The sequence below is a fragment of the Rana temporaria genome, chromosome 7 (genome assembly GCF_905171775.1).
Source record: "Rana temporaria chromosome 7, aRanTem1.1, whole genome shotgun sequence".
NCBI classification, from domain to species: Eukaryota; Metazoa; Chordata; class Amphibia; order Anura; family Ranidae; genus Rana; species Rana temporaria.
In genome coordinates this window covers 95,479,915-95,506,459 of record NC_053495.1, presented here as the reverse complement: position 1 = coordinate 95,506,459, position 26,545 = coordinate 95,479,915, and the positions used below count along the sequence as shown (strand labels likewise).

Here is a 26,545-nt window from a genome sequence, read left to right as displayed (position 1 = left end):
GTAAATCAACAGTTTTTCCATTCAGCTGTGGGCCGAGTCAGCATCGAGCCATGTGTGGCTAGCTTTAGTGTTTTGAATCCATTGTTTTTAAACAATTTTCTGCGTATTTTCCCTGGAGCAATGACTATTTAAAGGCCAAGGAACCGCATGTCGGCCAGGGGACCAGCAGTTTAGAAGCAATTACTATAAAAAAAAATTGTCAGCTTAATTTAACTAGCTATACCCCGTATACCAGAAAATGTTGGTTGGGTAGTAACATCTTGAGTCGCTGCATTGGATTGAATACTGGTGTACTAAAACTGGAGCATTCCATACAATATTTTATTTTTTCTCTCCAGTGATTCCTCTGTCTACTCATTTGTGTAGCTTGACTTTAAAGTGAAGTCAAAGTCGGAGTACATTGGAGGTCGGCCGATATATGGCATTTAAGAAAGGTGGCTGTTGGCTTGTGGTTTCAATGAACTAACACAACGCTTTTGAGCACTCTCGTTCGTTCAGTCTTTGTCAGTGTGTATGTCTACAAGAAAAACAAACGGAAGGGGCGCGCACACCTAGTGCATTCAAAAAATTTTTTTTTTGTATAAAAGTGGGTACTCGCAAAATGCAACTGACAAAAGACCATAAACGCAGTGCATGTACAGAACACGGGGTACATCTAATGCATTTCAGGCGCACCCCCTTCCCCAGAGCCATGCCCCCGAAACATGTTGGCTGTACCCCATGTTTTGTGCATGTCCATGCACGGTTTATGGCCTTGAGTACCCACTTTTATACTTCTCTTTTTTTTTTTTTTTTCTCCCTCTGGTAATACACTAGGTGTGCACCCCTTCCATTTCTGTTTTTTCTTGTAGTTCCTTTCGGATTACCCCATCTGTGGAAGGCTTCATCCACCTAGCTTTGGGATACCATATATACCTTTTACACCACCATCTTATCTGATTTCTGTTACATCACACCTTGGAAGACCTATTGGCGCTGAAAGTGACTTTTTTTTTTTTCTACAGTGTGTGTCTGCCCGTACAAGCAACAATCTGTTTAGTTTGTGCCCATCCAAGCAGACACGCTGAGAAGTTTGCAGGAGTACTGCATGGCACCTGTGATCTGCTGATCTTGGGTGCAATGCTTTCCAGGCTCCAAGTAAAAATATAATGCACTTTTCCTGCAAATAGATATGCATTTAGTGTGAACATATGCTTTTAATCCTTGCAGTGATGACTTGCCCACTGCTGGGGAAGTCATTTTAGTTTTTCTGAGTTCAGCGTTGGTTCTATGGGTGCATGGGAAAAATGTTATGTGTTTAACTTTGTATGTAAATTGTGGCCATTGATAACGTATGACATAAGCACACTGAAAAATGTGTAACTGCTGACCTATGTATAAATGTTATGCCATAACATTCATTTCAAAGTTTGGGTCTATTTTATAAATGTAGCTATGTGTCAAAACGGATATAGCGGAAGCTAGAAATGAGTCAGCTTGTAGTTGCATCACTGTACTAAAGCTTCATCTTTCTTCCTTTTATGGATCATACTGTGTAAGGAGGTGAGGCAAGCTTCCTGTGCACTTTTTTTTTTTTATGTATTTTTTATATATAGAGTTCCCTGGGCTTAGATGTAGTGATCCTGATATAACTACCCATTGCTCTGTATTGATGGGCAGTGTTATCACATCTGCTAAATCTATATTCACTTGGTGGAAGTTGGTCATCTTTATGTTAACCAATATATAAAATACAGAGTAGATGGACTAATTTAAAGAGTAAACCTTGTGTAGTTTTACTGCAATTCAAAGGAATAAACACGGCACCAGAACCTTTTTGCTTCATACGGTTGTAGAGCTGTTACAGCAGTGGTATGCCAATATTCTTTTATAAATAGTTGAGGGTGAATTCTGTTGTCCTGCGTAAAAATATATAATTTTTTTTGATCTGTCCTTTTCAAAAACTGATATTCAGGGGAATACGTACTATTGTAGACACGCTAGTAGAATTCCATTGACTACATTCAACAGATTGGTGCCGGTGACGAATTCATGTACCTGATTTGTGGCAGGCAGTGAATGCAAGGGGCACTGCACTTGGTGTCTCTATACAGCCACCTTATTCTTCGTGCTGCTGAGCTCCCCATGTGCAGCGTCATTAACCAGTGACAAATGTGGAGGGGGTGGCAGTGGAAATCTTCCTACACGGAGTACACTACAGGCACACTTGAGTGTACACTAAGTAAATGTTCTTAATTGCCTTAGTTTAACTTACAAAATGTAAATAACTTCCTCCAGTTTGTAGAGGAGTTCCTGAATTTGCAGCACATTACAAAGCTACTGAATTTGGCAGAAGTTTGTGTATGGGGTGTTTGTGTGTTGTGTTTTTTTTTTATTTTTTTTATTTATTTTTTTATCCAAGTTGTATCTCAAAGTATAACCATTTTGAATGTTTCTCTCCTTCCAGACAGAGAAGATCAGGCCATCCTTTGCACGTAAGTATAGATTATATTAATTTTAATACATTTTAATGGTCTGTGGTCTCAGAGCTCATTGAGACATTTTACACTTCCTGTAATGTGATCTGTAAAGTATATCACCAAAGAGTCCAAATTATGAAGAAGTCCTGCTAAAGTTATAATTGTTTTAAAGTCCCTAAATCGGTTGGGGTTAATCACTGGTCGCGTCTGCATTCACTCCTCAAAAGCCGGATCTAGAGAGACTCCGCTGGCAAATATATAGATTCAGTGTAGTATTTAATAAACCGTGGGTAAAATAAAAACAAGTATGCACTTGCATGAGTTGGAATGAAAATTGTCTCGCAGATGGCACGGCAGTCCACCCTCCAGCTTGCGGTGGTGGATGGGTGATGAGCAATGAAGCTGTTCGTGAAGGATTTCTGTAAGCCGTTGAGACATCTCAAGTGACAGGATAGCATTACATGCTGTAGGGGGTTGTGGCAATGCATTTTGTGATGGTAATGCCCCTTTCTCAAACCAAGGGGCTTGTTTAAATGGGCTACATATGGGTGCTATTTTTGGTTGGATAACAAAACCCACAACAGAAAAAAATTGATATCAAAACCCTCACTGTCATTGTAAAATCTTGTTCATACAGAAAAAGGCATCGATTAAAAAAATGTGCTATTGGCAAGAACATTATGTGTAGTAAAGACTAAAGAGCTACAAGGATGCAAAATCCACTGTTGGGTATAACTTCAATAATCCTCCATGTAAACCTTCAATGTCACAAAAGCTGAATGTTTCAAAAAAACTTTGAACAAGAAGCTTATCAGTTTTACACGTTGAATACCCTGACCTCCTCCTCCCCCCCCCCCCCCCCCCCTATAGGGCTTAAAGTGGTTCTAAAGGCAGGTTTTCTCCATTCGTCTTCCAGGACAGCCTCTGAGACCTTGGGCTCCTCCCTCCGGGACAGGAAACACACACCCCCACTTCTTTAAAGGCGGTCCTCCAGGCCTCCATCCTCAGTTATTGTGTTTCCTACCGGACGGGAGGAGCACACAGTAGGAACATGAGGATGCTCCAGGTCTCAGGACTGTCCTGGGTTCGGGCACTTGGCAGGCTTTCTCCTCAGCCTGGGCGCCCCTCTGACCAAGCATGGGTAGAGCGCGACTGCATTGCCGTCCTATGCTCAGCGAGAGCAGGACCATCGATGGCGCCAGCCCCTCCCCCCCTACCTTTTTTCCGGCGATGGCGGCAGCGGGGGACGCTGAACCAGCCACAAGGCCTCATTACAGGCGGAAGCTCCGTTCCGGAAGCCGAGGGGCGGGGTATGCGCTCCACAGGGCGGAAGTGACACACAACTTCCGCCGGATGCGCGTCATCGATCGGCGCCGCGGGGACCAGTTCCGATCTCCATCAAAACGGCGCGGCAAGGCAGTTCAGGCCCGGAGCAGGGTATTATCGGCCAGGCCGTGTTGAACCCGCGCAGCATGGAAGAGGCAAGTCAGGCTATGGATCCGTGCGCTGCAGGCTCCGGTGCCTCTCAGGTAAGAGGGTGAGGGAGGGCTTCTCTTACTCTGGGAGGTTGGCACTTTTCACCCTCCTAAGGTGGGGAACCTTTGGTGGAGGGTTAGGCACATTATATTCCGTTTTTCCTGCACAGAGGTGTTAGGTTAAAAGGAGTATTCTAATCTAAACTTCCTGGTCTGTTATTTCAGGTCAAAGTGCCGCCTGTGCAGACTCCCAGGAAGAAATGTGCCGTTTGTGGGGCAAAGATGAGTCTTACTTGGAAGAAGCCAGTATGCCCTGACTGTGTCAGCGACCTAGTAAAGGATGATTCTGCAACAGAGTGCCGTAAAATCCTTTCTTCCGTTAGGGATGAATTGGCGTCCACTTTTTCATCATTCAGAGGAATGATGGACAGGTTGCAAACTCCTTCCCCTTTGCCTAGGGCATCCAGTACCCCTGCCCTGTCTGAAGTTCCAGAGGAGGAGCAGGAAAGGGGGGAGAGAGCAGAAATAAGTGGGTGGACACATTCAGGCCCAGCCTCGTCCCAGGCAGATTCTGCTTCAGGGTCCGAGGACGGAGAAGAATCCTCCAGGGGATCAAGGTATAAGCTGACCTTAGAAGACGTGGGAGATCTGTTAAAAGCGATCTATGACACGTTGGAGATTCGGGAGGAGCAAGTCATACTTTCTAAGCATGACCAGATGTATTTAGGGTCTAATGCACAGAAAGCCAAGGTATTCCCTGTACATAAATCTCTTTTGGATTTGATTTTGCTGGAATGGGAACACCCAGAAAGGAGGCCTTTTTTCTCGGGAAGCCTTAAAAGAAGGTTCCCGTTCGAAGCTGATCCTTCCCAGCCATGGAATAAAATGCCGAAATTAGACGCACCACTGGCCAAGATTTTCAAAAATACGGACTTAGCCTTTGATGATCTAGGAGCTCTAAAGGATCCCATGGATAAGAGGGGAGACGTATTGCTCAAAAGGGCCTGGGATACCTCGTCTATTGCCTTAAAACCGGCCCTAGCGGCTACTTGTGTAGCCAGGAATCTTGAATGCTGGCTTACGCAACTGCAGTCCCATATCTCAGCAGGTACTCCCAGACCGCAACTGCTAGGCTCATTTCCATTACTGTTTAAGGCAGTAGGTTTTTTAGCGGATGCCTCCGCTGAGTCAGTCCGACTAGCTGCTAGGTCAGCGGCCTTGGTCAACGCCGCTAGGCGGGCAGTTTGGCTCAAGACCTGGCCAGGGGATTCGGGTTCCAAGCTTAAACTCTGCGGACTCCCCTTTTCGGGCGACCATCTGTTTGGCCCCGGTCTACAGGAGGCATTGGAAAGAACCCAAGACAGAAAAAAGTCCTTCCCTGAGAAAAAGAAAGAACGAGAACAAGCGTTTTTTTCGGGGCTTCAAACAGCAAGGGACTAAGGACCGAGATGGTCACCCCAAAAAACACTGGGCAGGGCCAAAGGGGCGTGGCAGAGGAAATATACTATTCAATCCTCCTCAAACCACCCCAAAACCCCAGTGACGCCTCAGTCCCTGTGGGAGGAAGATTGGGGGAGTTCCTCCCGCAGTGGATTCTTTCCACGCCGAGTCCTTTTGTCCTGGATATCATCAGGAACGGCTACAGGCTGGAATTCGATGCGATCCCCCCCCCCCCCCCTATGTTTGTACTGACCAGGTCGGCGAAGGATCGAGAAAAGGCACAAGCCTTAAATCTCCTGTTAGGGGACCTTTTGGACCAAAAAGTCGTGGTGAGAGTTCCCCGGGAGGAGGAGGGCCAAGGGGTTTACTCACACGTGTTCGTGGTGCGAAAACCTTCCGGAAAGTTCAGGTTGATCCTGAATCTCCGTCCCCTGAACAAATTCCTGAGGTACAAGAGATTCCGGATGGAGTCTATATTTTCGGTAACAAATTTTTTGTTCCCAGGGTGCTTCCTAGCAACAGTAGACCTCAGGGATGCGTATCTCCATATTCCCATACATCGGGAGTCTCAAAGATTTTTGAGACTGGCAGTACAGAGAGGCTCGGAGGTAATCCATTACCAATTCAGGGCCCTACCTTTCGGCCTATCATCCTCTCCGAGGATCTTCACGAAAGTGTTAGCCGAGGCCTTGGCACCCTTAAGGCTAAAAGCGATCACTGTAATACCCTACCTGGACGATCTGCTTTTCATTTCCTCCTCAGGTCCCCAACTGGAAAAGGACCTAGAGGAATCTCAGGGTCTCCTAGGCTCCCTGGGCTGGCTAATCAACAGGGACAAATCCCAGCTGATTCCGTCCCAGGAGGTCCTGTACTTGGGGTACAGGATTTCCTCGATACAAATGAAAGTTTTTCTTCCGGAGGAGAAGATTCTGAGGGTAATGCATGCAGTGTCTCTGGTACAAACCAACCAGATCACCTTAGTCAGGGAGGTCATGAGAATTTTGGGCCTCATGTCAGCATGCTTCCCGGCAGTGCCTTGGGCCAGGCATCACCAACGTTTGTTGCAAAATACGATGCTAAGACAGTGGGATGGCAGGAGGGAGAGCCTAGACTTCCCAATGCACATACCGACCAAAGTGAAAAGAGCCTTATGGTGGTGGCGAGACCGTTTCAATCTGGAAAAAGGGCTATCCTGGAACCCACCCACGGCCCGGATAGTGACTACGGATGCCAGTGCGCTGGGGTGGGGAGCCCATCTGGGGAGCCATTTGGCTCAGGGCTCCTGGTCTCTAACAGATGCACATCGGTCTTCGAACCAAAGAGAACTTCTCGCGGTCTTAAACGCCATACAGGCTTTCCAACCCTTGATTTCAGGGAGCCATCTTCAAGTGAGATCGGACAACGCGGCTACAGTCGCATATCTGAACAAGCAGGGGGGCACAAGAAGTCCACCCCTTCAAGCTATAGCGGACAGGATAATGTGCTGGGCGGAAGTAAACTTGTCCTTCCTGTCTGCAGTACACCTAAAGGGTTCCCACAATACCCTGGCAGATTTTCTAAGTCGGCAACCGGTGAGCCAGGACGAGTGGTCCCTAAACGGGGAAGTTTTCAACCAGATAGTGTCCCACTGGGGGGAACCCGAAGTGGACCTTTTTGCATCCGGGGAAAACAAAGTCAGGACATTCTTTTCTGTTCACCCACAGGACCGAGCCATGGGGATAGACGCCTTTGCCAGTCCTTGGCGCTTCAGGCTAGCATACGCGTTTCCTCCAATAAGGATGATAGCCAGAGTGCTCCAGAAATTTCTGGTCGAGTCCACGGACTTAATAATAGTCACGCCGTTCTGGCCCAAGAGGCCATGGTTCGCCCTCCTGAAGAAGTTGGCGGTGGATCTTCCTTTGACGCTTCCAGCAAGAGAGGATCTAATTTCTCTAGGACCGCTTCGTCACCCTCAGTTAGGGAGATTAAAACTCACAGCGTGGTATCTGAAGAACAGCTGTTAATTTCTCAAGGGTTCTCAGACAAAGTGGTTAAAACACTCTTAGAATGTCGCAAGCCAGTCACCAGAGCCATTTATGGCAAAGTCTGGAAGAAATTTAATTCCTGGCTAGTGGAGCGTAGGATCGATCAGCCCTGTATTCCAGTGATCCTAGACTTTCTTCAAGCAGGAGTTGAGTTGGGGTTGGCTATCAGCACTCTGAAGGTGCAGACGGCGGCCCTGAGCGTATTTTTGGAGTTCCCTCTCCAGAAAAATCAATACGTAAGCAATTTTTTCAAAGCTTTGGCAAGGGTTAAGCCAGTTAAGGTAAGAGCTTGCCCTTCCTGGGATCTATCCTTAGTCCTTAGGGCACTAACCAAAGCCCCCTTCGAACCCCTGGAGAAATCTTCTATAAAATTCCTAAGTTTGAAAACGGTTTTTTTGATAGCGATTACTTCGGCCCGGAGGGTCAGTGATCTGCAGGCCCTGTCAATTCAGGAGCCTTTTCTGTTAATTTTGGAGGACAAAGTTGTCCTTAAAGTAGACCCTTCCTTTTTACCCAAAGTGTCGTCCACATTTCACAGGACGCAGGACATTATATTGCCTACTTTTAGTTCCACCTCAGAAAGTGATGAGGGGGAATTTGGGGATTTATTGGATGTCAAAAGATGTCTCCTATATTATTTAGAGTCCACTAAAGGGTTTAGACACTCTGAATCCCTTTTCGTTAATTTTGCGGGAACCCGCAAAGGGTATAAGTCTTCTAAATCATCCTTGGCTAGGTGGCTTACAATGACCATCACAGAGGCTTACCAGTCAGAAGGAAAGCAACCTCCCTTGGTTAAGGCACACTCGACCCGGGCAGTCTCGGCATCATGGGCAGAGAGGGCCGGAGCCTCACTGGAAGATATTTGCAAGGCAGCGGCATGGTCATCTTCCTCGACATTTGCCAGGCACTATAGGTTAGACCTGCTGTCGGATAAGGATCAAGCGTTTGGACGAAAGGTCCTCCAGGCGGTTGTCCCACCCTAACAAGTGAGTTTTCTTGCTTATCATCTCAGAGGCTGTCCTGGAAGACGAATGGAGAAAACCGGAGTTAGGCTTACCGGTAACTCTGTTTCTAGGAGTCTTCCAGGACAGCCGGGGTTTTCCCACCCGAGATTATGTACCTAGGTATCTGAGGTATGAACTAACGTTGTGTTAGTATATTATGTCTTTCAGAGCTTCCGGTAGTTCTTGTTTACAACTGAGGATGGAGGCCTGGAGGACCGCCTTTAAAGAAGTGGGGGTGTGTGTTTCCTGTCCCGGAGGGAGGAGCCCAAGGTCTCAGAGGCTGTCCTGGAAGACTCCTAGAAACAGAGTTACCGGTAAGCCTAACTCCGGTTTTTTATCTTGATGCATTCAACAATTAAAAAAAGCCGACCTTTGGCTCGTGTGTATGTTGGTCTATCAGACGAGCTGCTGCAAAAACGGCATCTAACCGACTCCAGTCACCATGCTCAGCCAGTGGAAGAGTGCTGTTTGGAGTTCTCTGTGTGGGGGCACATGTCACCCAGTCGGGACACAACAGCTTAGCGGGGGAGTTTGCAGAACTAAATTTGCATGGTTGGTATAGCAGCTCCGCCCGGCTCAGACAATTTTTTTTTTTTCTTCCAAATAAAACTGTGATAAATGATATCTGATTTGAATCTAGCTTGCCTAGGTGAACAATGTGTTTTTTGAACAAAAATGTTTATTTTTACCTTTCGCACTTGAAATGACACTAGATTATTATTTTTTTTTAAATGTCTTTTTTCCAGTGGAGAATCTGGTGCTGGCAAGACAGAAAATACTAAAAAAGTTATCCAGTATCTGGCTTATGTTGCAACCTCACACAAAGCCAAAAAAGATCAGGTTAGTATGAGATGCCCTTAAATTTTAAGTGAGAAATTTTATACAGTACTTCCAATATTCCTCTGAATTTGTTACATATTTCAACTGAGGGACTTCTATGGATGGGAGTCTAAGCTAATGGTTGCATTCTTTTGCTATATTGTGTGCCGAGATGAACAGAGCTGTTTTTTTCCATGCTTATTTCATGTCCCGTAGAGGGTGGAAGCATTTTGTTAATGCATAGCGCAAACGTGTTTTTTTTTTTTTTTTTTATATGTCCCATTGTGTTCTAATTGTATTTGTGCAAAACACTTTTAATAAACCTAAATTTGAGTAAAAGTCAGGAGCACCATTCCTGCATATAAATAAGCATAAAAGGCTAAACACTTAAAGTGGAAGTCCACAATAAAACTAAAATCTCTGCATCTAGACATGCATGAGCTAGCACTAACCCTGGAAAAAAAGTGTGTGTGTGTGTGTGTGTATAATCTCTAGATATGATGTTGTTCGATCGTGGATGTCTCTAGATGCAGGGATTTTAGTTTTAGGGTAGACTTCTACTTTAAAGTAAACCTGTTTGCCAATGTAGGACAAGGCCACAGGGTCACTTTACCTTCCTCCCCTTTGCCTTTCCTTGGCTCCCCTGCCTCTTTTGATATAGGGAAAAGGAGAAACTTTCACGGGATAGCAAAGAGTTGCTCAAGTTGTAGTTTACTTAGGGCCATGTTCTCTCCCAATGTTTTGGTGCTGGTGCTTAGTAATTTTTGCCTCCATATTTTACTTTCTAGCTCGGATGTGTGGGTGGTGGTAAAGTTAAACCCAAAAACAACTTCAATATTGCAGCTTACCTAGGCAGGGCATAGACTGCACCTCGGTCAGCTCAGCAGGAACCAGCCGAGATTTGAGCCATTAAAGGGCAGGCTGAATGTACCAAGTTGATCAAATCAACTTGGGTACAACCAGCTTACCGGATTCCCTTGCGATCATCATAAGCATGGAAAAACAAAAAACCGCGCTTCACACACAAAGTCTATAGGCAGCAGCTGGCGTTGGAAAAAACAAAGCAATATATAATATAAATAGCCGCGCCAATCTAAATACAAAATAAATGTCAATCAATGAAAATTGATATAATCTCCTGGAAGACAATAGTATCGGATAGAGCCTTTGGTTTGCTTGATGAATGACACTAAGTTCTTAAAGTTGGTCAAACCACGAACACCCAGGTGACATGCATGCTTTTAGTGCAAATCCTCCACCGTAAGAATAAGCTGCTTACCAAACGGCAAGCCTTTAATGCATTTGGCTATAGCCCAGCCACGGCCTTTCAATCCTCTAGATACTTCAGGGTGGAAACACTTGTATTTAAGCAGCGAGATCCAAGCCTCAGCATTGGGTTGGAAAGAAGTTGCGGTTCACTCTCGTTACCCCCCGCTCAGGACAATAGCAATCAAGCGATCCAGACACATATATCAAAGAAGGGGCACAATAGCGTAATACCGCAGGATAAGGAAATTTATTTAAAAGTAATGTACTTACATCAGTACGAATAAAAACAGCGTGTAACAGTAAAAGTAAAGCCGGCCGGCTTGAGGAGCCCTCCTCCTTGGCGTGGTGACGTCACTGACGCAGCCTCCCAGACGCGTTTCGTCACTAATGGACGTTTTCAATGTTGGTAGGGCTAGCAGCAGTGAGACACCTTCATATAGCAGCCACTCAGTGTAAACGGCGATGCACTAGCTTAAAGGAACCTTTTGTTGCTGTGAAGAAATAACTCTTTATTTCACCACACTGAATGAAAGGGTCTGGTCATAAGCAGCTGCTAGTGATCACGGTCTTCTCCAAGCGGGGATGGCTTCCACTCCAGGAGAAGCCAATTGCTCGGTAGAAGGTATTGCCCAGTCAACACTGTGATGGGGGAATCTGTGCAAATATATCTCGGGAGGAGACCCTGTTCTTGCTATCCATTAGTTCAGCGATCTCCCATGCTGTTCTATTGTGTTCTAGACATGGAGGACACCATTGGCTAAAAGTGCTTATCGGGAGCCAATCGGCAGACTTTTTTTTTTTTTAGTCATGCCCTCTGTTGGACCGACTCCAGTAAACATGGGCGGAATGTTGGCCGGTTTATATTTAACCAGCCATTACTGTTAGGCTTTAGTCCTGTCATTCATACCCGGTTCTCGCATCGCAACTGAATTGCACACTGGTTCACAATGACATCTGCAAACCACTGGAGGTGTTAATGAAACCCCCAGATTGGATTGCAGTATCAAACACAGGAATCGGATCACATGGGTGTGAACATGATTCCATTGCGGACCAAAAAAGTTCTGCACCATTTTGGTGCGAATGCGATGCAATTTACATAGTTGGGTTGAAAAAAGTCACAAGTCCGGTTTGTATGGCTGAATTTGCATGTGACCTGCACAGTGTCAATTCAGGCTGGTGTGGGGGATTGGTGATTTAGAGGAGAGGGAACATTGTTTGGGGTCCTTGGATCACAGAAATGTAAAAATGACTTGCACTTTTTAACAAGATTTTCTGTACCTGCTGAAAATGTTAACCAGATATCCTTTAAAGCAAACCGGGTTTGAGCCACATGGGCAGTTTTACTTTAAAGTGACTAATAACATTTTTCATAATTTTTCAAATATTGTTTCAGGGTGAACTGGAGCGACAGTTGTTGCAAGCTAATCCAATTCTTGAAGCCTTTGGAAATGCCAAGACTGTCAAAAATGACAACTCCTCTAGATTTGTAAGTCTCTTGCTGAGTTTAATAAAAAAACATGGGGAGCGAGGGAAAAATCTATTGCAAATACACTAAATTATAACAAAAAATTTACCCAGACACACTCTTACTTGCTCTTTGTTCCCCGCAAAGTAAAAGCATAATGGGCTAGTATGCATTGCATACTAGCCCATTATGTGCCACTTGCCTGCAGAAGAAGCCCGCGATGTCAGCGCTGTCTAATCGTGTTCAACTTCAACCACTCTTCCTTCTGGGGCAGTGGACTCCAGCTCCATTGGCCGGAGAGGCGTGATGTCACTCCCACTCATGCATGCGTGAGCCGACGTTCACGACACAAGCACTATAGAAACGTCACGGATCGTGCCCTTTCCTCAGTGCGCATGCGCCGATTATGTCGGCATAAATGGTGAATATTTCCTAAACCGTGGAGGTTTGAGATTTGCAGTACCTACAGGTAATCCTCAATATAGGCTTGCCTGTAGGGAAAGGTGGTTGTACAACAACTTTAAACCTATTTTAACATTACACTGCAAACTCCAAAAAGACCAATAAAGAGAATGTCCAATTTGTTCAGTCACTTCTGACCTCATGAAAATGTTAATGCATCACGTGCAAAAATGACTTGCTCTCGTTTAGGTGTTTTGATGCTTTATGTCTAAATTTACTGAATATGGAGGCCAATTGACTGTCCCAAGGAACATGTCAGACTGATTAAGCTGAGACTATTAAACACTGCTAGTTCCAGTTTTGGAGATTGACAATGGCAGCCTCTGGTCCTGCTGTAGATCACTTTCTGTTGCAGGTCCGCCGCTGCCAATGACTCCTGCTTTCAATCTGTCCAATGAGGAGAGACAGTGGCTTGAGCTGCTGTGCTTGTGCACATCGCTGGATCGAATTGGGCTCCTTTAAGCAAAATGGGGGGGGGGGGGGGGGGTATTGGAGCATAGATTGTTTCTATACTCTAAGGTGAAACGTTTAAAGGGGTTGTAAAGGTTTTTTTTTCTAAATGGGTTCCTTTAAGCTAGTGCACTGTTGGGTCACTTACCCTTTTCCTTCGATTTCCCTTCTGAATGGTTTTTTTCTTTGTCTGAATTTCTCACTTCCTGTTTCTCCTCAGTAAGATTGCCCGATTATCTGAGCCATTCTGCCTGGGGGTTAGTTTACATGCTCGCCCCCCTCCCTTGGGACTACATCTCTGCAGGGAGATGAAGTTCCAAGGGAGGGGGCGAGCACACTGACTAACCCCCAGACAGAATGGCTCGGGTGATGGGGGCAAGCTTACTGAGGAGAAACGGGAAGTGAGAAATTCAGACAAAGAAAAAAAAAAACATTCAGAAGGGAAATCTAAGGAAAAAGGGTAAGAGGACCTACAGGGAGTCACTGACTTGCGAACGGGCCTCAATGCCAGCTGCTTGTGCTTCACATTGGTCCGGATTCCTCCGAGCAGCTATCTTGCCACATTCTACACTGCAGTACTGCATGGCCAGAAGAGCCTGAAACATCTCACATCACCTGCACAGGTGGAAGTTACACTTACAAGCAGTGTTCCCAACAGATTTCACTTACGAAAAACATTCAGTCCTTATTACGTTCCCAAGTCTGGGACCCCCTGTATTTAGAAAATAAAACTCAAACCTTTACAACCACTTTAATATTTTGAAAAGGTATGTGTGCATTTTTTTTACATGGTCTTTCCGATCTATAAAAATGTATTTGCAGAAATTATAACGTGTTTGTTTTTTTTTTTGTTTTTCTTCCCCCTTAGGGTAAATTCATTCGCATTAACTTTGATGTCAACGGCTACATTGTGGGAGCAAATATTGAAACCTGTATCCTTAAAAAAAAAAACATTCTCAGAAGGCTTTCATTGTAGATTGATTGTTCAGAGTGAGTCTGTCCCAAGGACAGGTTAGGTTTCCTCATCAAAGTACAGTGCAGGGGATCAGTTTCTACATCTTTAACCCTTTGGAACAATGTGGTTGATTTACTAATACTGGAGAGTGCACAATCTGGTGCAGCTATGCATGGTAGCCAATTGGCTTTGACCAAAAACCTGTAAACTGATCGGTGTCTATGCACCAGATTTTGCACTCTCCAGGTCTAGTAAATCTGTGTTGAAATCTTAAGTTTGCGTAGCAAACAAGCTCCCCAGCCCCTTCATAAACAGATTTTTTTTTCAGGGCAGGAAAGTCTATTCTGGTCTCCAGCGGCGGATGCTATGTGCAGGTGAGAGAACTGACAACGGCTGTGAAATGCCTGGTGACGTCGCCCATAATTGCTATGTGCCTTCCGTTGCTGGCTTCCTCTCCTGCACACTGCAGCCATCGTGGACAGCTCAGCCTGTATCCTACTAGAAGTCTCTGCAGAACAGTACAACATTTTTTTTTTCTCTTCTTTGCTTTACAGGGCTATTAATAAATCCATTAGTAACATGCATCTAGGAAATGATTCTTGGTTTAAAACCTATTTATTGACAGAAGCTAGTTGTCATGTTACTTTCCTCAAAACATCAGTGAATATTGGGTGGTATGAAAGAATACTCTTGGAGTCTGCCTGCAACAAATCCTAAGGATGTATTCATGCAGGCTAGTAAAGTTGGCGTGATTTATCAATGATCTAGCAACAAATATTTTTAGGTTTGTGGCAGTATGTTGTCTGCCAAGTAAGCGAGGCTGATGTTTAAACTAGTTTGCAATTTTTAGTAGAGCGATAGTCGGGCACCACTCTATGTAGTTTAGAGTGGTGGGTGAATATATTGATCTGCTTGCATTCATAAGGATAGTATATTGTATAGTGGTGGGGTTAGCAATCCGTAGAGATTGTGGTCAGGGGACTGGTAGATCGCAGTCTGGGCTTGCTGACCCGCCATCCCATATAGTAGGGAGCAAGAGCTGCATAACCTGATGCCTCTGAAGTGCTGGCTCCTGTCCCAGGTGGAGTGACACCAACAGCACACCACCTCTTATTCCTGCTAGCGGTCTCCAGAGTGAAAAAATAAGAATCCCCCCCAGGATTTTTTTTAGCTGTAGTGTAACAAGATCAAGAGAATAAATAAAATGGCTTTATTAAAACAAAGTTACAATGTCATAATACATATGAAATGTAGATTCTGGCTATACAGTACAATACATTTGCCATAGTACAGCAATACAAACAAAGATATACATGGCATTCCATTACACAATGTTAAACTGTGTGGCAATTCAATGCGTTTCGACCTGTGCATATATGGTCTTTTAGGGGATAGTTTGGTCTAAAGAGATGCATTCAAAATCTCAGTTTTCGTAACATTTCATTGTGCACCAAAATAAATATAACATTAATACTACATTTAACACTGAGGAATGAAATGGGTCTTATCATAGCCAAAACAGTTGTTTAAAAATCAGGTAGATGTTCCGGGGGGTTCTGTGATTGTTCCCACCTCCCCAAAGAAGAAACACCCAACTCAAAGGAGCCACGCCTAAGAAGCCCCCAGAGGAACAAGTGGGGGGGGGGGGGACCAGGCACCAGCGACAAAACGCCAAAGAATGACAGTGCGGTCTCGAGTGGTGCCAGCAGCAGGACAGATCTTCAGGTCAGTGTGTAGCAATACACTGGGTATAATAGAGGGCTGCTTTTACACTAATGCGCTGTGGTTTACCCACACCATGGGTGCATTGCAGTGTACCTGCAGATTTGTTGCGCTTAGCCATAGACTTTTATTCTATCCTGCATGTGTGGTGCACTTACTGAATGCAGGCGTATTTGATGCGCTTTCAGAAAGTGCACCACACCTGCAGAATATAATGGTCTATTGCAAAGTGCAGCTAACCCAGGGAAGTCACTGATGCACTGCACCCCTGGTGCAGGTAAACCACAACACGTTGTGAAAGCAGCCTATAGGGGGCTCAGAACAGTAAGGGTTCATTTACATTTGTAGTTTGGGGGGTGGTAAAACACCATAGTTAAGACATGGGTTTTAACCACCCCTGCCTCAACTTGCCCCCTTTAGCTGCAGTGGCAAAAACATGTCACAGCAGGCATTATATGCCCAGTCATGGTTGGTGGGTGTAGCACCTGCCAAGCATGGACTCATTCAAGTGAATGACGCCACTCTGCAAGAGCCCTGCAACCTTGTGCAGTACAGCAAACAAGGTGTTAAAGCAGGCAGCTTTGTGTTGCTTTCTGACCACCTGCTTTAACCTCTCGGCCCCCACAGAGGCATGCAGTTGGGGGACAAATGCAGAGTGGACCCATTTACTTGAATGGGTCAAATAAAGCAGGCAGTAGCACCCACCAAAAGCAACAGGGTTTAATTCCTGCTGTGTGATGTGAACCTGGGAGGCATTGGGGGGGCTGTAAACTCAACTGCAGGGTTTTACCACCCCCCAACTTTGTGAGCCCTAAGGGTGCTGCTTTCGAATGCAATGAGGGTCTCATTCACAAGTGATATTGACTTCTCCCATGTTCAGGTAGATCTCCACCTCTTTAAACATCTTTCTTCATCTGGTGGCTGGCTTTCTTGTGAAAGCATTCCGTGTGGCTCATGATGCGATGGAACGTTTTCAGAAGTAGCAGAAGGGGTTGCCACCCCCTGCTCACTCACTGGCTGGTGTTATTTGGGCTTGCCATTCAAACTAGTGAGACCGTGGAATGATCCGACTGAGTAGTCCCAGAAGTGATCAAAGTAGATCGCTCCTATGGCTTTGGAGGACCAGAATGACTTTTCAATCCAGGTTGGAAGTTGACTTTAATACAAAAAATCTATTTACCTTTAAGAGCAAAAAATAAGTAAAGGAGGAATTTGGGGTCTTTTTGCCGTGTATATAGGAATAAAAGTGATCCAAAAAAAGGACAGTGTAACAATACAAATTTGTTAAAGCACCCTATCCCTCCATGCTCACCCACAGAAACTAATGCGTGTAAGTCGCATATATATTTCCATAGGGTTTCTGTTAAATAAAAAAAAACTTATGTTTGGGGGTTTGAAGGACTTTTCTACCAAAAAGTGCCACAGCCTGGTCTAGAATGGTTGCCTACCCCTGCTGTATAGGGTTGGTACACTGTGTGCAATCTATTTATTTCCCTGATGTTTACATGAAGATAACCGATCACTACAAACCTTATGTTGTGTTTAAAAGTAATCAAAGCATAAAACTTAAAGCGGAGTTCCAGCCAAAATTGGAACTTCCGCTTAACCCACTCCTCACCCCCTTACATGCCACATTTGACATGTAATTTTTTTTTTGGGGGGTTAGTGGGGGCTTCAGGAGGAGTGGGACTTCCTGTCCCACTTCCTCCTTCCGCCGAGGGGCATCGTAGGCGAATAGCTTAATCGCCTACAGGGAGGGGCTGCAGTAGGCGATCGCCTGGGACACATGACAGGTCCCATGCGATCGCCTGTCCAATGAGAGAGCGCCGCATGCGTAGTGGGTGCCCGGCCGTGAAGCCGAAAGCTGTCACGGCCGGGTGCCCACACTTAGGATGAACAAGCCAGCCGGAGAGGGGGGGAGAGGAGCCAGCCCCGGTAGGCACGTTGCTGGAATGTGGAGCAGGCGAGTGTGTTTATTAAAAGCCTGCACCTACACTTTTTGTAGCTGCTGACTTTTAATAAACACAAAAAATGCCTGGAACACCCCTTTAATTCAAGCATTGCCTTTTCAGGTCACATTGGCATCTGTTATGATTCCATTTTTTGGCCAAGTTCAAATCTATCCGCTTTTTAATGTGTTTTTTTCCCTCCCTTTGGGGTCATTGGCTTTTAGAAAACTGTTTAGTATTGCAATAAAGAAGAATCTACAGAATTTGCTAGGGTGCCTGCCACAAATCTAACATACACTTTATTTTTTTTTATTTTTGTTTCAAATCTCAATGCTGTATAAGTGCAGTTTAGTTTGCACTTGCGCTTTCTGCCTCCCCTGGCAGAATAGGTTGTACGTAGTACCTGCTGTTCTGAGACCTTCATAGTATTGGTTACTTGGTGCAATACATTCTTAAGCTGGTATACTTCTATTCTTGAATGTGTATTTGTCTTTTCCCTTGACTGAGTTCCAGACTTGCTGGAAAAATCACGTGCAATTCGCCAGGCCAAAGAAGAACGAGCATTCCATATATTTTACTACCTGATGTCTGGTGCTGGAGAACACTTGAAAAGTAGGTATTTTCCCCCACTCCTTTTTTGTAAATTTATGTCTCGAAGTCTACCAAGAAGTTTTTTATTTATTTTTTTGGGGGGGGCGGGGTGGGTGGTTCCTGTCTTAGGCCATGTTACAGTTGTACAGGTGTCCTTGTACCTGCTGCATTCTAATAGACTTCAGTTATCTGCCTGCATGCTGGGGAGAAAATGGCTTGTTCATGGGTTCTTTTTCTAAAAGTAGAAATGTCTAAATAGTGAAGACTTACAGCAGATAACACAGCAAAATTGATCAAGAGTTTGCAAATAAAATGTACAAAGAAAATTGTAGCACTAAATAAATATGATATGAAAGCTATCCTAAATGGATATCATAATTGGTATTACAAAAAACACCATATGTGACCACCGTGCTGCAAAGTATTAAATAAACAAACTAAAGTGCCAATCGCATAAAGTCCAATATATTCAGTGATCTTGGCCGCACGTACAGCGTATTGCGGGCTCTTGTACCACTATGAGGCTTGGAGCGCACGCCCACTTCCAAGTACAGTGTGCCACTGTGCAGTTTAGCATTTACACCCTGCATAGGGTATATTCAGATTTATTTTCATATTGGACACATACTGGCCAATTTTAATATACCATTACTACATTTTAATTATCTATGATTGAAATAATAGTCTTGGATGGTGTTAAAAGTCCATTACTTCCTGTTTTAACTATAGCCATAAGGAGGCTTGGAATGCAAGCCGTGGTCGCCATTTTAGAGAACTCGGAAGAGGGAAGGCTCATTTTTGCGGCTTTCCCATTGGAGCCATAATTTGTCTGGGGGTCTCTATACCTATGTATGTGTGTGTGTGTGTGTGTGTGTGTGTGTGTGTGTGTGTATAACAGTGGATCAGTACCCCAGATGTTCCCTAGAACGAAACGTGTCAGAAAGGACTACTGATGGCACTGTTTATGATTTTATGAGGGCTTTTAACATCACTGCAAATGTGAGTGTAGTCCTTTCTTTTAATAAATACTATTGAATAATCCGCAGAATTACACTATGTGCGCCCCTTTTTCCTTCCTCTTTTAATATGCACTGAATGGATACCCTGACATGATACTTTAAATTTGGAGCCTCTTCGTTGAACCTCCTGTACCCTTTGGGCTGAGTTTTATGCTAGGCTTCAGGACCTATGGTACATCAAGATATCTAAAATATTCCTATTGGGTCTTCATGACCTCTTAACAAGCTAGATTGGCCTAGTGCAGGGATATGCAATTAGCGGACCTCCAGCTGTTGCAGAACTACAAGTCCCATGAGGCATAGCAAGACTCTGACAGCCACAAGCATGACACCCAGAGGCAGAGGCATGATGGGACTTGTAGTTTTGCAACAGCTGGAGGTCCGCTAATTGCATATCCCTGCCCTAGTGAGTATATGCTCATCTGGGTTCAATCTTTCTGGTAAGCCTTCAGACATTTGGTGGTGGATCTTCTATCAAATTTTTTCAGTCACTGAATATATTGGACTTTTTTTATGTGATTGGCACTTTAGTTTGTTTAATACTTTGCAGCACGGTGGTCACATATGGTGTTAATTGCTAATTTTGTAATGCTAATTATGATATCCATTTAGGATATCTTTCATATCATATTTATTTAGCGCTACACTTTTCTTTGTACATGAAAGTATACCATGTTGGAAAAAATCCTGCTTTAAGGCTATTCAATCTGCTCTGTAAAAGTGGAGTTGTCTATACCTTATCTATTTTGAAGTTGTTTCAATCACACAACTAGCTTCCAGTGCCAGCTTCAGTGTAGAGGAGCAGCTAATAACAGATGCCCCATAGCAAGCCTGGGTGATGTCGTTGCTCAGACTCTACAGCTGTTGCTGGCGATCTCTACACTGAAGCTGGAGAGATCATGTGATCGAACCAGACACTTCAGAAAAGCATCCACTGAAAATGGTCTAAAGATTCCAGGTCTGACTCTTTTTTTTTTTCTTTTTTTTTCTTTTTTTTCAATGTAGTTCATACAAATGTTGGGGTCCCCCACCCACAGTATTGCTTTAGTCAATCCACTGCTTAGCTGTGTGTGTTGGTCAGCAGTAGTAATTTACTGATGGTTGCATTGCTTACTTTCCCAGTGGCTAGGCTACAAGAAGCAAAGTGGATGAGCCTAACCAAACTGAACACTTTTTCAATTGGTTGGACTGCAAATGTAGGACCATAGTTCCTTTGTGCATATGGGCCAGAGAAGCGCTTATTTTAACAACCATTTACACGCCGTCATTCTAAAATTCAGTGATGCCAAGATTTCTGTCTGGCTTGCCAGTAAGGGTTATCACTGTCTTTAGCAACTTGCCCCTGGCAATGGGGCAACCCAAACTGTAGGTAAACTGTTACTAAATGTTTGCAAAAAAATATTATTCTAAGCTGTGATTTGCAACTCTCTTGCAGATGATCTCCTTTTAGAGGCATACAATAAATATCGTTTCCTTTCTAATGGCCATGTTACAATTCCTGGTCAGCAAGACAAAGAACTTTTTCAAGAAACTTTAGAAGCAATGAAGATCATGGGAATTCCTGATGAGGAGCAAATTGGTAGGTGTTTATGCATGTACAGTTCACTACAGAATTGGTCTGTGATATGCTGTAAAGCATGCTTGTTATACTCACTGTGGAAACTAGGGGGTTAATCCTGCACATTGTGTTTAAAAAAAAAAAAAAAAACGCTGGTCCTGCTTTCTGTTCCTCCCCTTTTTTCCACTGTCCGCAATCCATCTCCTGTTGGAACAGAGCCTTGGAGGCACTCTTTACATTCAGTTTGATGTTTCTTGAGGGGTGTTTTTTTTTTTTTTTTTTTCTGGCCCTGTGCTGTTCACATGCACTCTCCCAACTCTGCACTGGCCAGACAGAGGATCAGGTGTCCTGCAGCCTCATAGGACAGTCAGAGGAGAATGAAAATTCCTCCAAGCATTAATGACACTGAAGTCACAAGACTGCTATGCTGCTGATGAGAAAAGGTATTTAGCAGTTTATATTTATGAAAATTACTGCATTTCCTGTTCTGGGAACTGTAGGAGACCAGATATAGGGAATGCATGGTCCTGGGTTTAGTAACATTAAGTTTATTATTCTGACCCTTTCTGCTATAGGGTGGTAGTTCTATGTCCCTCCTCCCCAGCTATGCTCCTTGTATTCTCATACTGTCACAGGAGCGTCCAATGGTTATTTTTTAATTGGCCCTTTAACTGATTCAATCCTGGCCACTTTATCCACTTCTTGCCCAAGCTCAATTTTCAGCTTTGAGAATTGTACCTTTTTTAGCCCTGGTTCACACCAACAGCGGGAATGAAATTGTGTGAGTTCTGTTGAACGCTCAATTTCATTTCAGCAGGTCAGTCCTGACTTTGGGGGCGATTTCAGAGACATCTGTGTGGGTTGCTGCACTGATGTCAATGGAAATCGCACAACGTCACAATGTATACTCTCCTAATCTGTGCAACGATTTTGCCCAGAACGGCCCCCTAAGCTCCTTTTTTGAACCCCCCCATGGACACATGCCCCTTCTCCCTCAAAGTAGCTTGAGTGACGGCAGCAGGAGTCTATGGAGCCACTGCCCTCAATATTGTCCAGGAAGAGGAGAGCAGTGCTGCAATCTGGGACAGTGCTGCAGTGGTGAGAAGGCAAGTTGGTATTTAGGGAATGGATGGGAACAGTTATTGGGCTTTTTTTTTTTTTTTTTTTACACCGGAATGTATTCAGGTAAGCAGTTTGATTTTGGAATTATTTTAATCACTTCCATACTGCCCGCAGTAGTTATGTTTTCTTTGACGTTAAATACCATTCTTATGGCAGAAGACTGCAACAACCTGCAGTCCGCTTTTTAAGATGAAAGTGATCTCTGCAGCGGATTAGCCGCAAGATCACTTTAATTGGCAGCGGGAGAGGTGCCCTTCCCGTGTCCTGGTCATCTCCACTGCTTACACGAGCTATCGGTAGCGGCAGAGACAGTCCATTCCCCTGATGGACAGCATGTCGAGTGAGGGAATGATGGGCCCCCACTTGACTATGTTCCATTGGCTGACAGAAGCGACCAGGACCAGTGTGTTCTGAAGCTCCAGCAGTGGTGCTGTAAAGATGCCAGACGCCGGCAAAAGGTGTTAACATGATTTAACGAGGCTTAACGCTGTTTTAAGCCTCGTCCGGCGGTTCTTTCTCTATTTAAAATCAATGGTTCCCTATGGGAGCCCATTGATTTAAATAGAGGTCGCACCAGAAGTCTGATCAAGATGATCCGACTTGCGGGGCGACTCGTGTGCTGAGAATCTTGTCGTCTCCCCCCCCCCCCCCCCCGGACGATATCAGACCCTTCGGTCTGGTATGGATCTTAAGGGGAACACCTCACACCAAATGGTGTGGGGGGTTCCCACAGATCCATACCAGACCCTCATCCAAGCACACAGGCAGGTCGGGAAAGGGGGCAAGCGAGCGCCCCCTCCTAGACCATACCAAGCCACATGCCGTCAACATGGGGGGGGTTGGTGCTTTAGGGCAGAAGGGGCACTGCGCCACCCTAAAGCACCTTGTCCCCATGTTGATGAGGACAAGGGCCTCTTCCTGACAGCCCTAATGGAAGTGACCGTGCGGTGATCTGCCACAGTGGGCACTTTTATCTGAAAGTGGGCCACCTGCTGAAGATACCGGGGTTATGGTAGCTAGCTGCTGCCATAACTATATCTTCAAATTTCAATGTTTATAAAAGTTGACAGACCCCATCTTTTGAATCTTCCTACATGATGTCTGTGTTATAGATGGCCTTTGAACTAATGACGCTCTATTTTTCTTCTCTCCCCACCAGGATTGTTGCGAGTGATTGCTGGAGTCCTGCAGCTGGGAAACATTGCATTTAAGAAGGAGCGCAACACAGATCAGGCTTCCATGCCTGATAACACAGGTAATGGGCTCCTAAATTGGTGTGGGTTTAATATTACTAACAATTTCTGTGTTGTCTTCTGCCAAGAAAAAAAAAAATATTGAAAATGTCAATATCTTGGAGATGCATTCTTCCAAGAAGTTGCTCTACATTATCGTGAATCATAAGCAAACCATAGATGGGTAGAATTTTGAACAGATTTATCAATAAAATGGTTAGGCTTTTTTTAGAGCGATTTCCCCTAACGCACTAGTTGATGACTGTTTCCCCAGGCAGAAAGTGAAGTTCATCTCCAATAGCATAAGTGTGTCCATTGTCGGAATGCTGTGTCCGGTTGCATTTTTTTTTTTTTGTAGTTCTCCCTGCCTGTTGAAAAGTAAAAGCACGCCAATCTAAGTGCAGCATTAAAAAGGTATCGCGTTTAGGAAGGTACTCGCAAGATAAAAAATGTAGCGCAGCATATAAGGATCAGTCACGCTGTATGGGGTCTATCCAAGTGGAGGGCTGGAGTCTGTGGCGTCTCACGTTGCCAGCCATGCTGGAGGTGTGCGGAGCTCCAGGGCAGTGGGAGATAGGACGAGCTGAACATCACCAGGAGAGTGGCGTGCGTTTTGGAGCATGCATGCTCTAAACGCTTGCAATTTTGATCACACCCCCACTGCTGTCCTCCCGCCCAGGAATACAGGATCTATGCCTTCCCTCCTGATCTTCCTTGTTTACATAGGCAGATCACCGTTCTGCCTCTGTGCTGATTTATCGGTGGGTGCTGCACCCCAGACCCGTAAGTGAGGGGTCGCGTGCTAGGCTACGTAATCCGGCGCAGCAGTGCCACCTTGCCGCTGTATGTTATATGGGCAGCAAGTGGTTAAACATTTTTCTACTCTTGTACATTAATTTCCTGTGAGTCTTCCACAAACATACATGCACCAAGAAGGCATACCTGCATGAATGTGCTCATTAAAACTGCATTGAATACCCCAAAACAAATGCACAATATGTGCACAGCTCGAGTTGACACACAATGCAGACGTATAAAGATTTGAATCATGCTAAAGCTTTGTAGGATACCGAAGATTTTAGTTACAAGATTAATAAAGCGCTCACGCCATACTTGAAGGAAATGATTTCTTTGCACATGAAATAAACCAACACCTTAATCTATGGTCTGTTGGGAGATTGTGTGTGTATAATATATACACACTCATTTTTTTTTTATATTTTTTTTTTTTTTTATAGCTGCCCAGAAAGTGTGCCACCTTTTGGGCATTAATGTGAATGACTTTACACGAGCGATCCTCATGCCCCGCATTAAGGTTGGACGAGACTATGTACAGAAAGCCCAGACCAAAGAACAGGTGAATATTTTATCCAGTTATAGAATTGGTCAATATAATTGTTTTAGCTTTTTTCATTTTTTTTACATGTACATCCTTCTTTCCTTTTAGGCGGACTTTGCAATAGAGGCTCTTGCTAAAGCAACTTATGAGCGTATGTTCCGTTGGCTTGTCATGCGTATCAACAAAGCTTTAGACAAAACGAAGAGGCAAGGTGCTTCATTTATTGGCATTCTGGATATTGCAGGCTTTGAAATATTTGAGGTAAATTGTCAACTTCATTCATACCTATCTGGCATGGGGGCTGTTCATACAATTATGTTTGAAAAGCTGCATTGGCAATTAAATTGGATACCCAATTGGGCTTTAATTATAGACTTTAACCACCTCAATACAGGTCACTTACACCCCTTCCTGCCCAGGCCATGTTTTAGCTTTCAGAGCTGTCGCATTTTGAATGACAATTGCACAGTCATGCTACACTGTAACCATGTGACACTTTAATAATTTTCTTCACACAAAGAGCTTTCTTTTGGTGGTATTTAATCACTTCTGGGTTTTTTAAAAAACACATTTTGAAAATTTCTTGATTTTGTTAGTAAATTTTGTAAAGTAATTTTTCTCCTTCACTGATGGTGCTGATGGGCGCTTAATTGTAATCGGGGCACTGATGATCAGTGCCCTGGTTACATCCCTAGATGTCCTGAGGAGATGCCGCTGATCAGCTCTCCTCCTCACACACTTTCAGTGTGAGGTGAGGAGTGCTGATTACCTGCATTTCCATGTTTACATGTGACCGGCTGTGATTGGACACAGCCAATCACATGGTTAAAGAGCTGCGGCCACAGGTTTTACACTTAGAACAGCGTAAACAATCAAATTGTACCATTTTTATAAAGCTTATTTGCATTGAGCATGTGAGCTTAGTTTGACATCTAGAAGTGCTTCCTCCTCTGCTTCAGACTTTACCAGACATGGGGATACATATAGAAGGATAACCCCCCCTTTTTGAGTGTCAAACTGGAGAAGACACGCATGCATGAACTTGCCTCCCCTGTATTGCTTTGCAAAAGGGTGTATCCACTCCCTTCTGTGCTCTCTCCCTTAGCTGAAAGTCTGGCACAGTGAATGTGAAAAACAAAGTGAAAGCAGGTAAGAGGGTGTGTATAGCTGCTGAAAGTGTGTGGCCTTGCGTCTCTGCCTCCCAAATGTCAATCCTAAGCTCAGACCGGCAGTTTTAAGAGCGCTGATGCAAGCCAATTCACTATATATAGATGTCTTGTTGGCTACCAATGAAGAGTGTCCGAACAAGGTTTTAAACGTAAGAAAACCAATCCACAGCCGCTAAGCATATTCACACTCCCAGTCTGTATAAAATAAAAAAAACTAACGGAGCTGCTATGTGATGCATCACTCACTCAGGTGAGACTTTACACCCTGTGATGATGAGCCAAATAATAACTTTGACTTCACACACGTGCCCCCCCCCCAGTTGACTGCGCTCACCTCCAATTGTGCGACTGCACAATTAAATTTGGTCCACGATCGCAGCTGTACCAACTCTGGGCTCCAAGTAGCAGGATTTGCAGGCTCCCCCAGGTGTGATCCACAGATGGTATCCTCATTTTAAAATACATCGTTGAAATATAGAAATTTATTGTAGGTAAACATCAGGGTACTCACACTTGCACCAGGCTAATAGAAAAAATACAATGTTAAAATCCTCTCCAAATTGTTTGCAGGCTTGTATGAATCATTTAGTAATGGCAGTGATCACTATTTATTTTTTGGGAGGGGCCGCTACATTGTGGCGGACAGATCAGACACTAACTGGGTGGATGGGACTACCTGGAGGAGACTGCTGTTTCTAATTAGTAGGAACAGCAGATCTTGCCTCCCCCGACAGAATGGAGATCTGTCTAGTTGCATCTCCCCATTCTGTCTGGGAGGAGTGATTTGCGGGTGGCCGGCGGGCATCGTGCCCACAGTCCATGCGCATCAGCTCTGGCATGTGGCCCCCCTAGAGCTCTTAAAGCGGCCGATGTACAGTTACAGCGATTTTTGCCCAGGGGAGCCAACCTGCCGCAGTATAACTGAGGCGGATTTTCCTTATGTGCTTAATTTAAAACCACATTAAGGACTTCACTAAGTCTATACATACAAGTGGTGGTTAATCAGTGTAAACTTT

General features: G+C 44.5%; 1 protein-coding gene across 1 annotated transcript in view; it reads left to right on the top strand.

Annotated features, from left to right (window-relative positions):
• The window catches only part of MYH9 (myosin heavy chain 9), a 135,597-nt gene that overhangs the window by 32,093 nt on the left and 76,959 nt on the right, over positions 1 to 26,545 (top strand). The window contains exons 4-12 of the mRNA XM_040359691.1: positions 2,447 to 2,474; positions 9,152 to 9,245; positions 11,890 to 11,982; positions 13,742 to 13,805; positions 18,013 to 18,111; positions 20,545 to 20,688; positions 22,949 to 23,044; positions 24,260 to 24,378; positions 24,469 to 24,621. Of these exons, the coding sequence (XP_040215625.1) occupies positions 2,447 to 2,474; positions 9,152 to 9,245; positions 11,890 to 11,982; positions 13,742 to 13,805; positions 18,013 to 18,111; positions 20,545 to 20,688; positions 22,949 to 23,044; positions 24,260 to 24,378; positions 24,469 to 24,621 (890 nt within the window). The remainder of the gene's footprint in view (positions 1 to 2,446; positions 2,475 to 9,151; positions 9,246 to 11,889; positions 11,983 to 13,741; positions 13,806 to 18,012; positions 18,112 to 20,544; positions 20,689 to 22,948; positions 23,045 to 24,259; positions 24,379 to 24,468; positions 24,622 to 26,545) is intronic.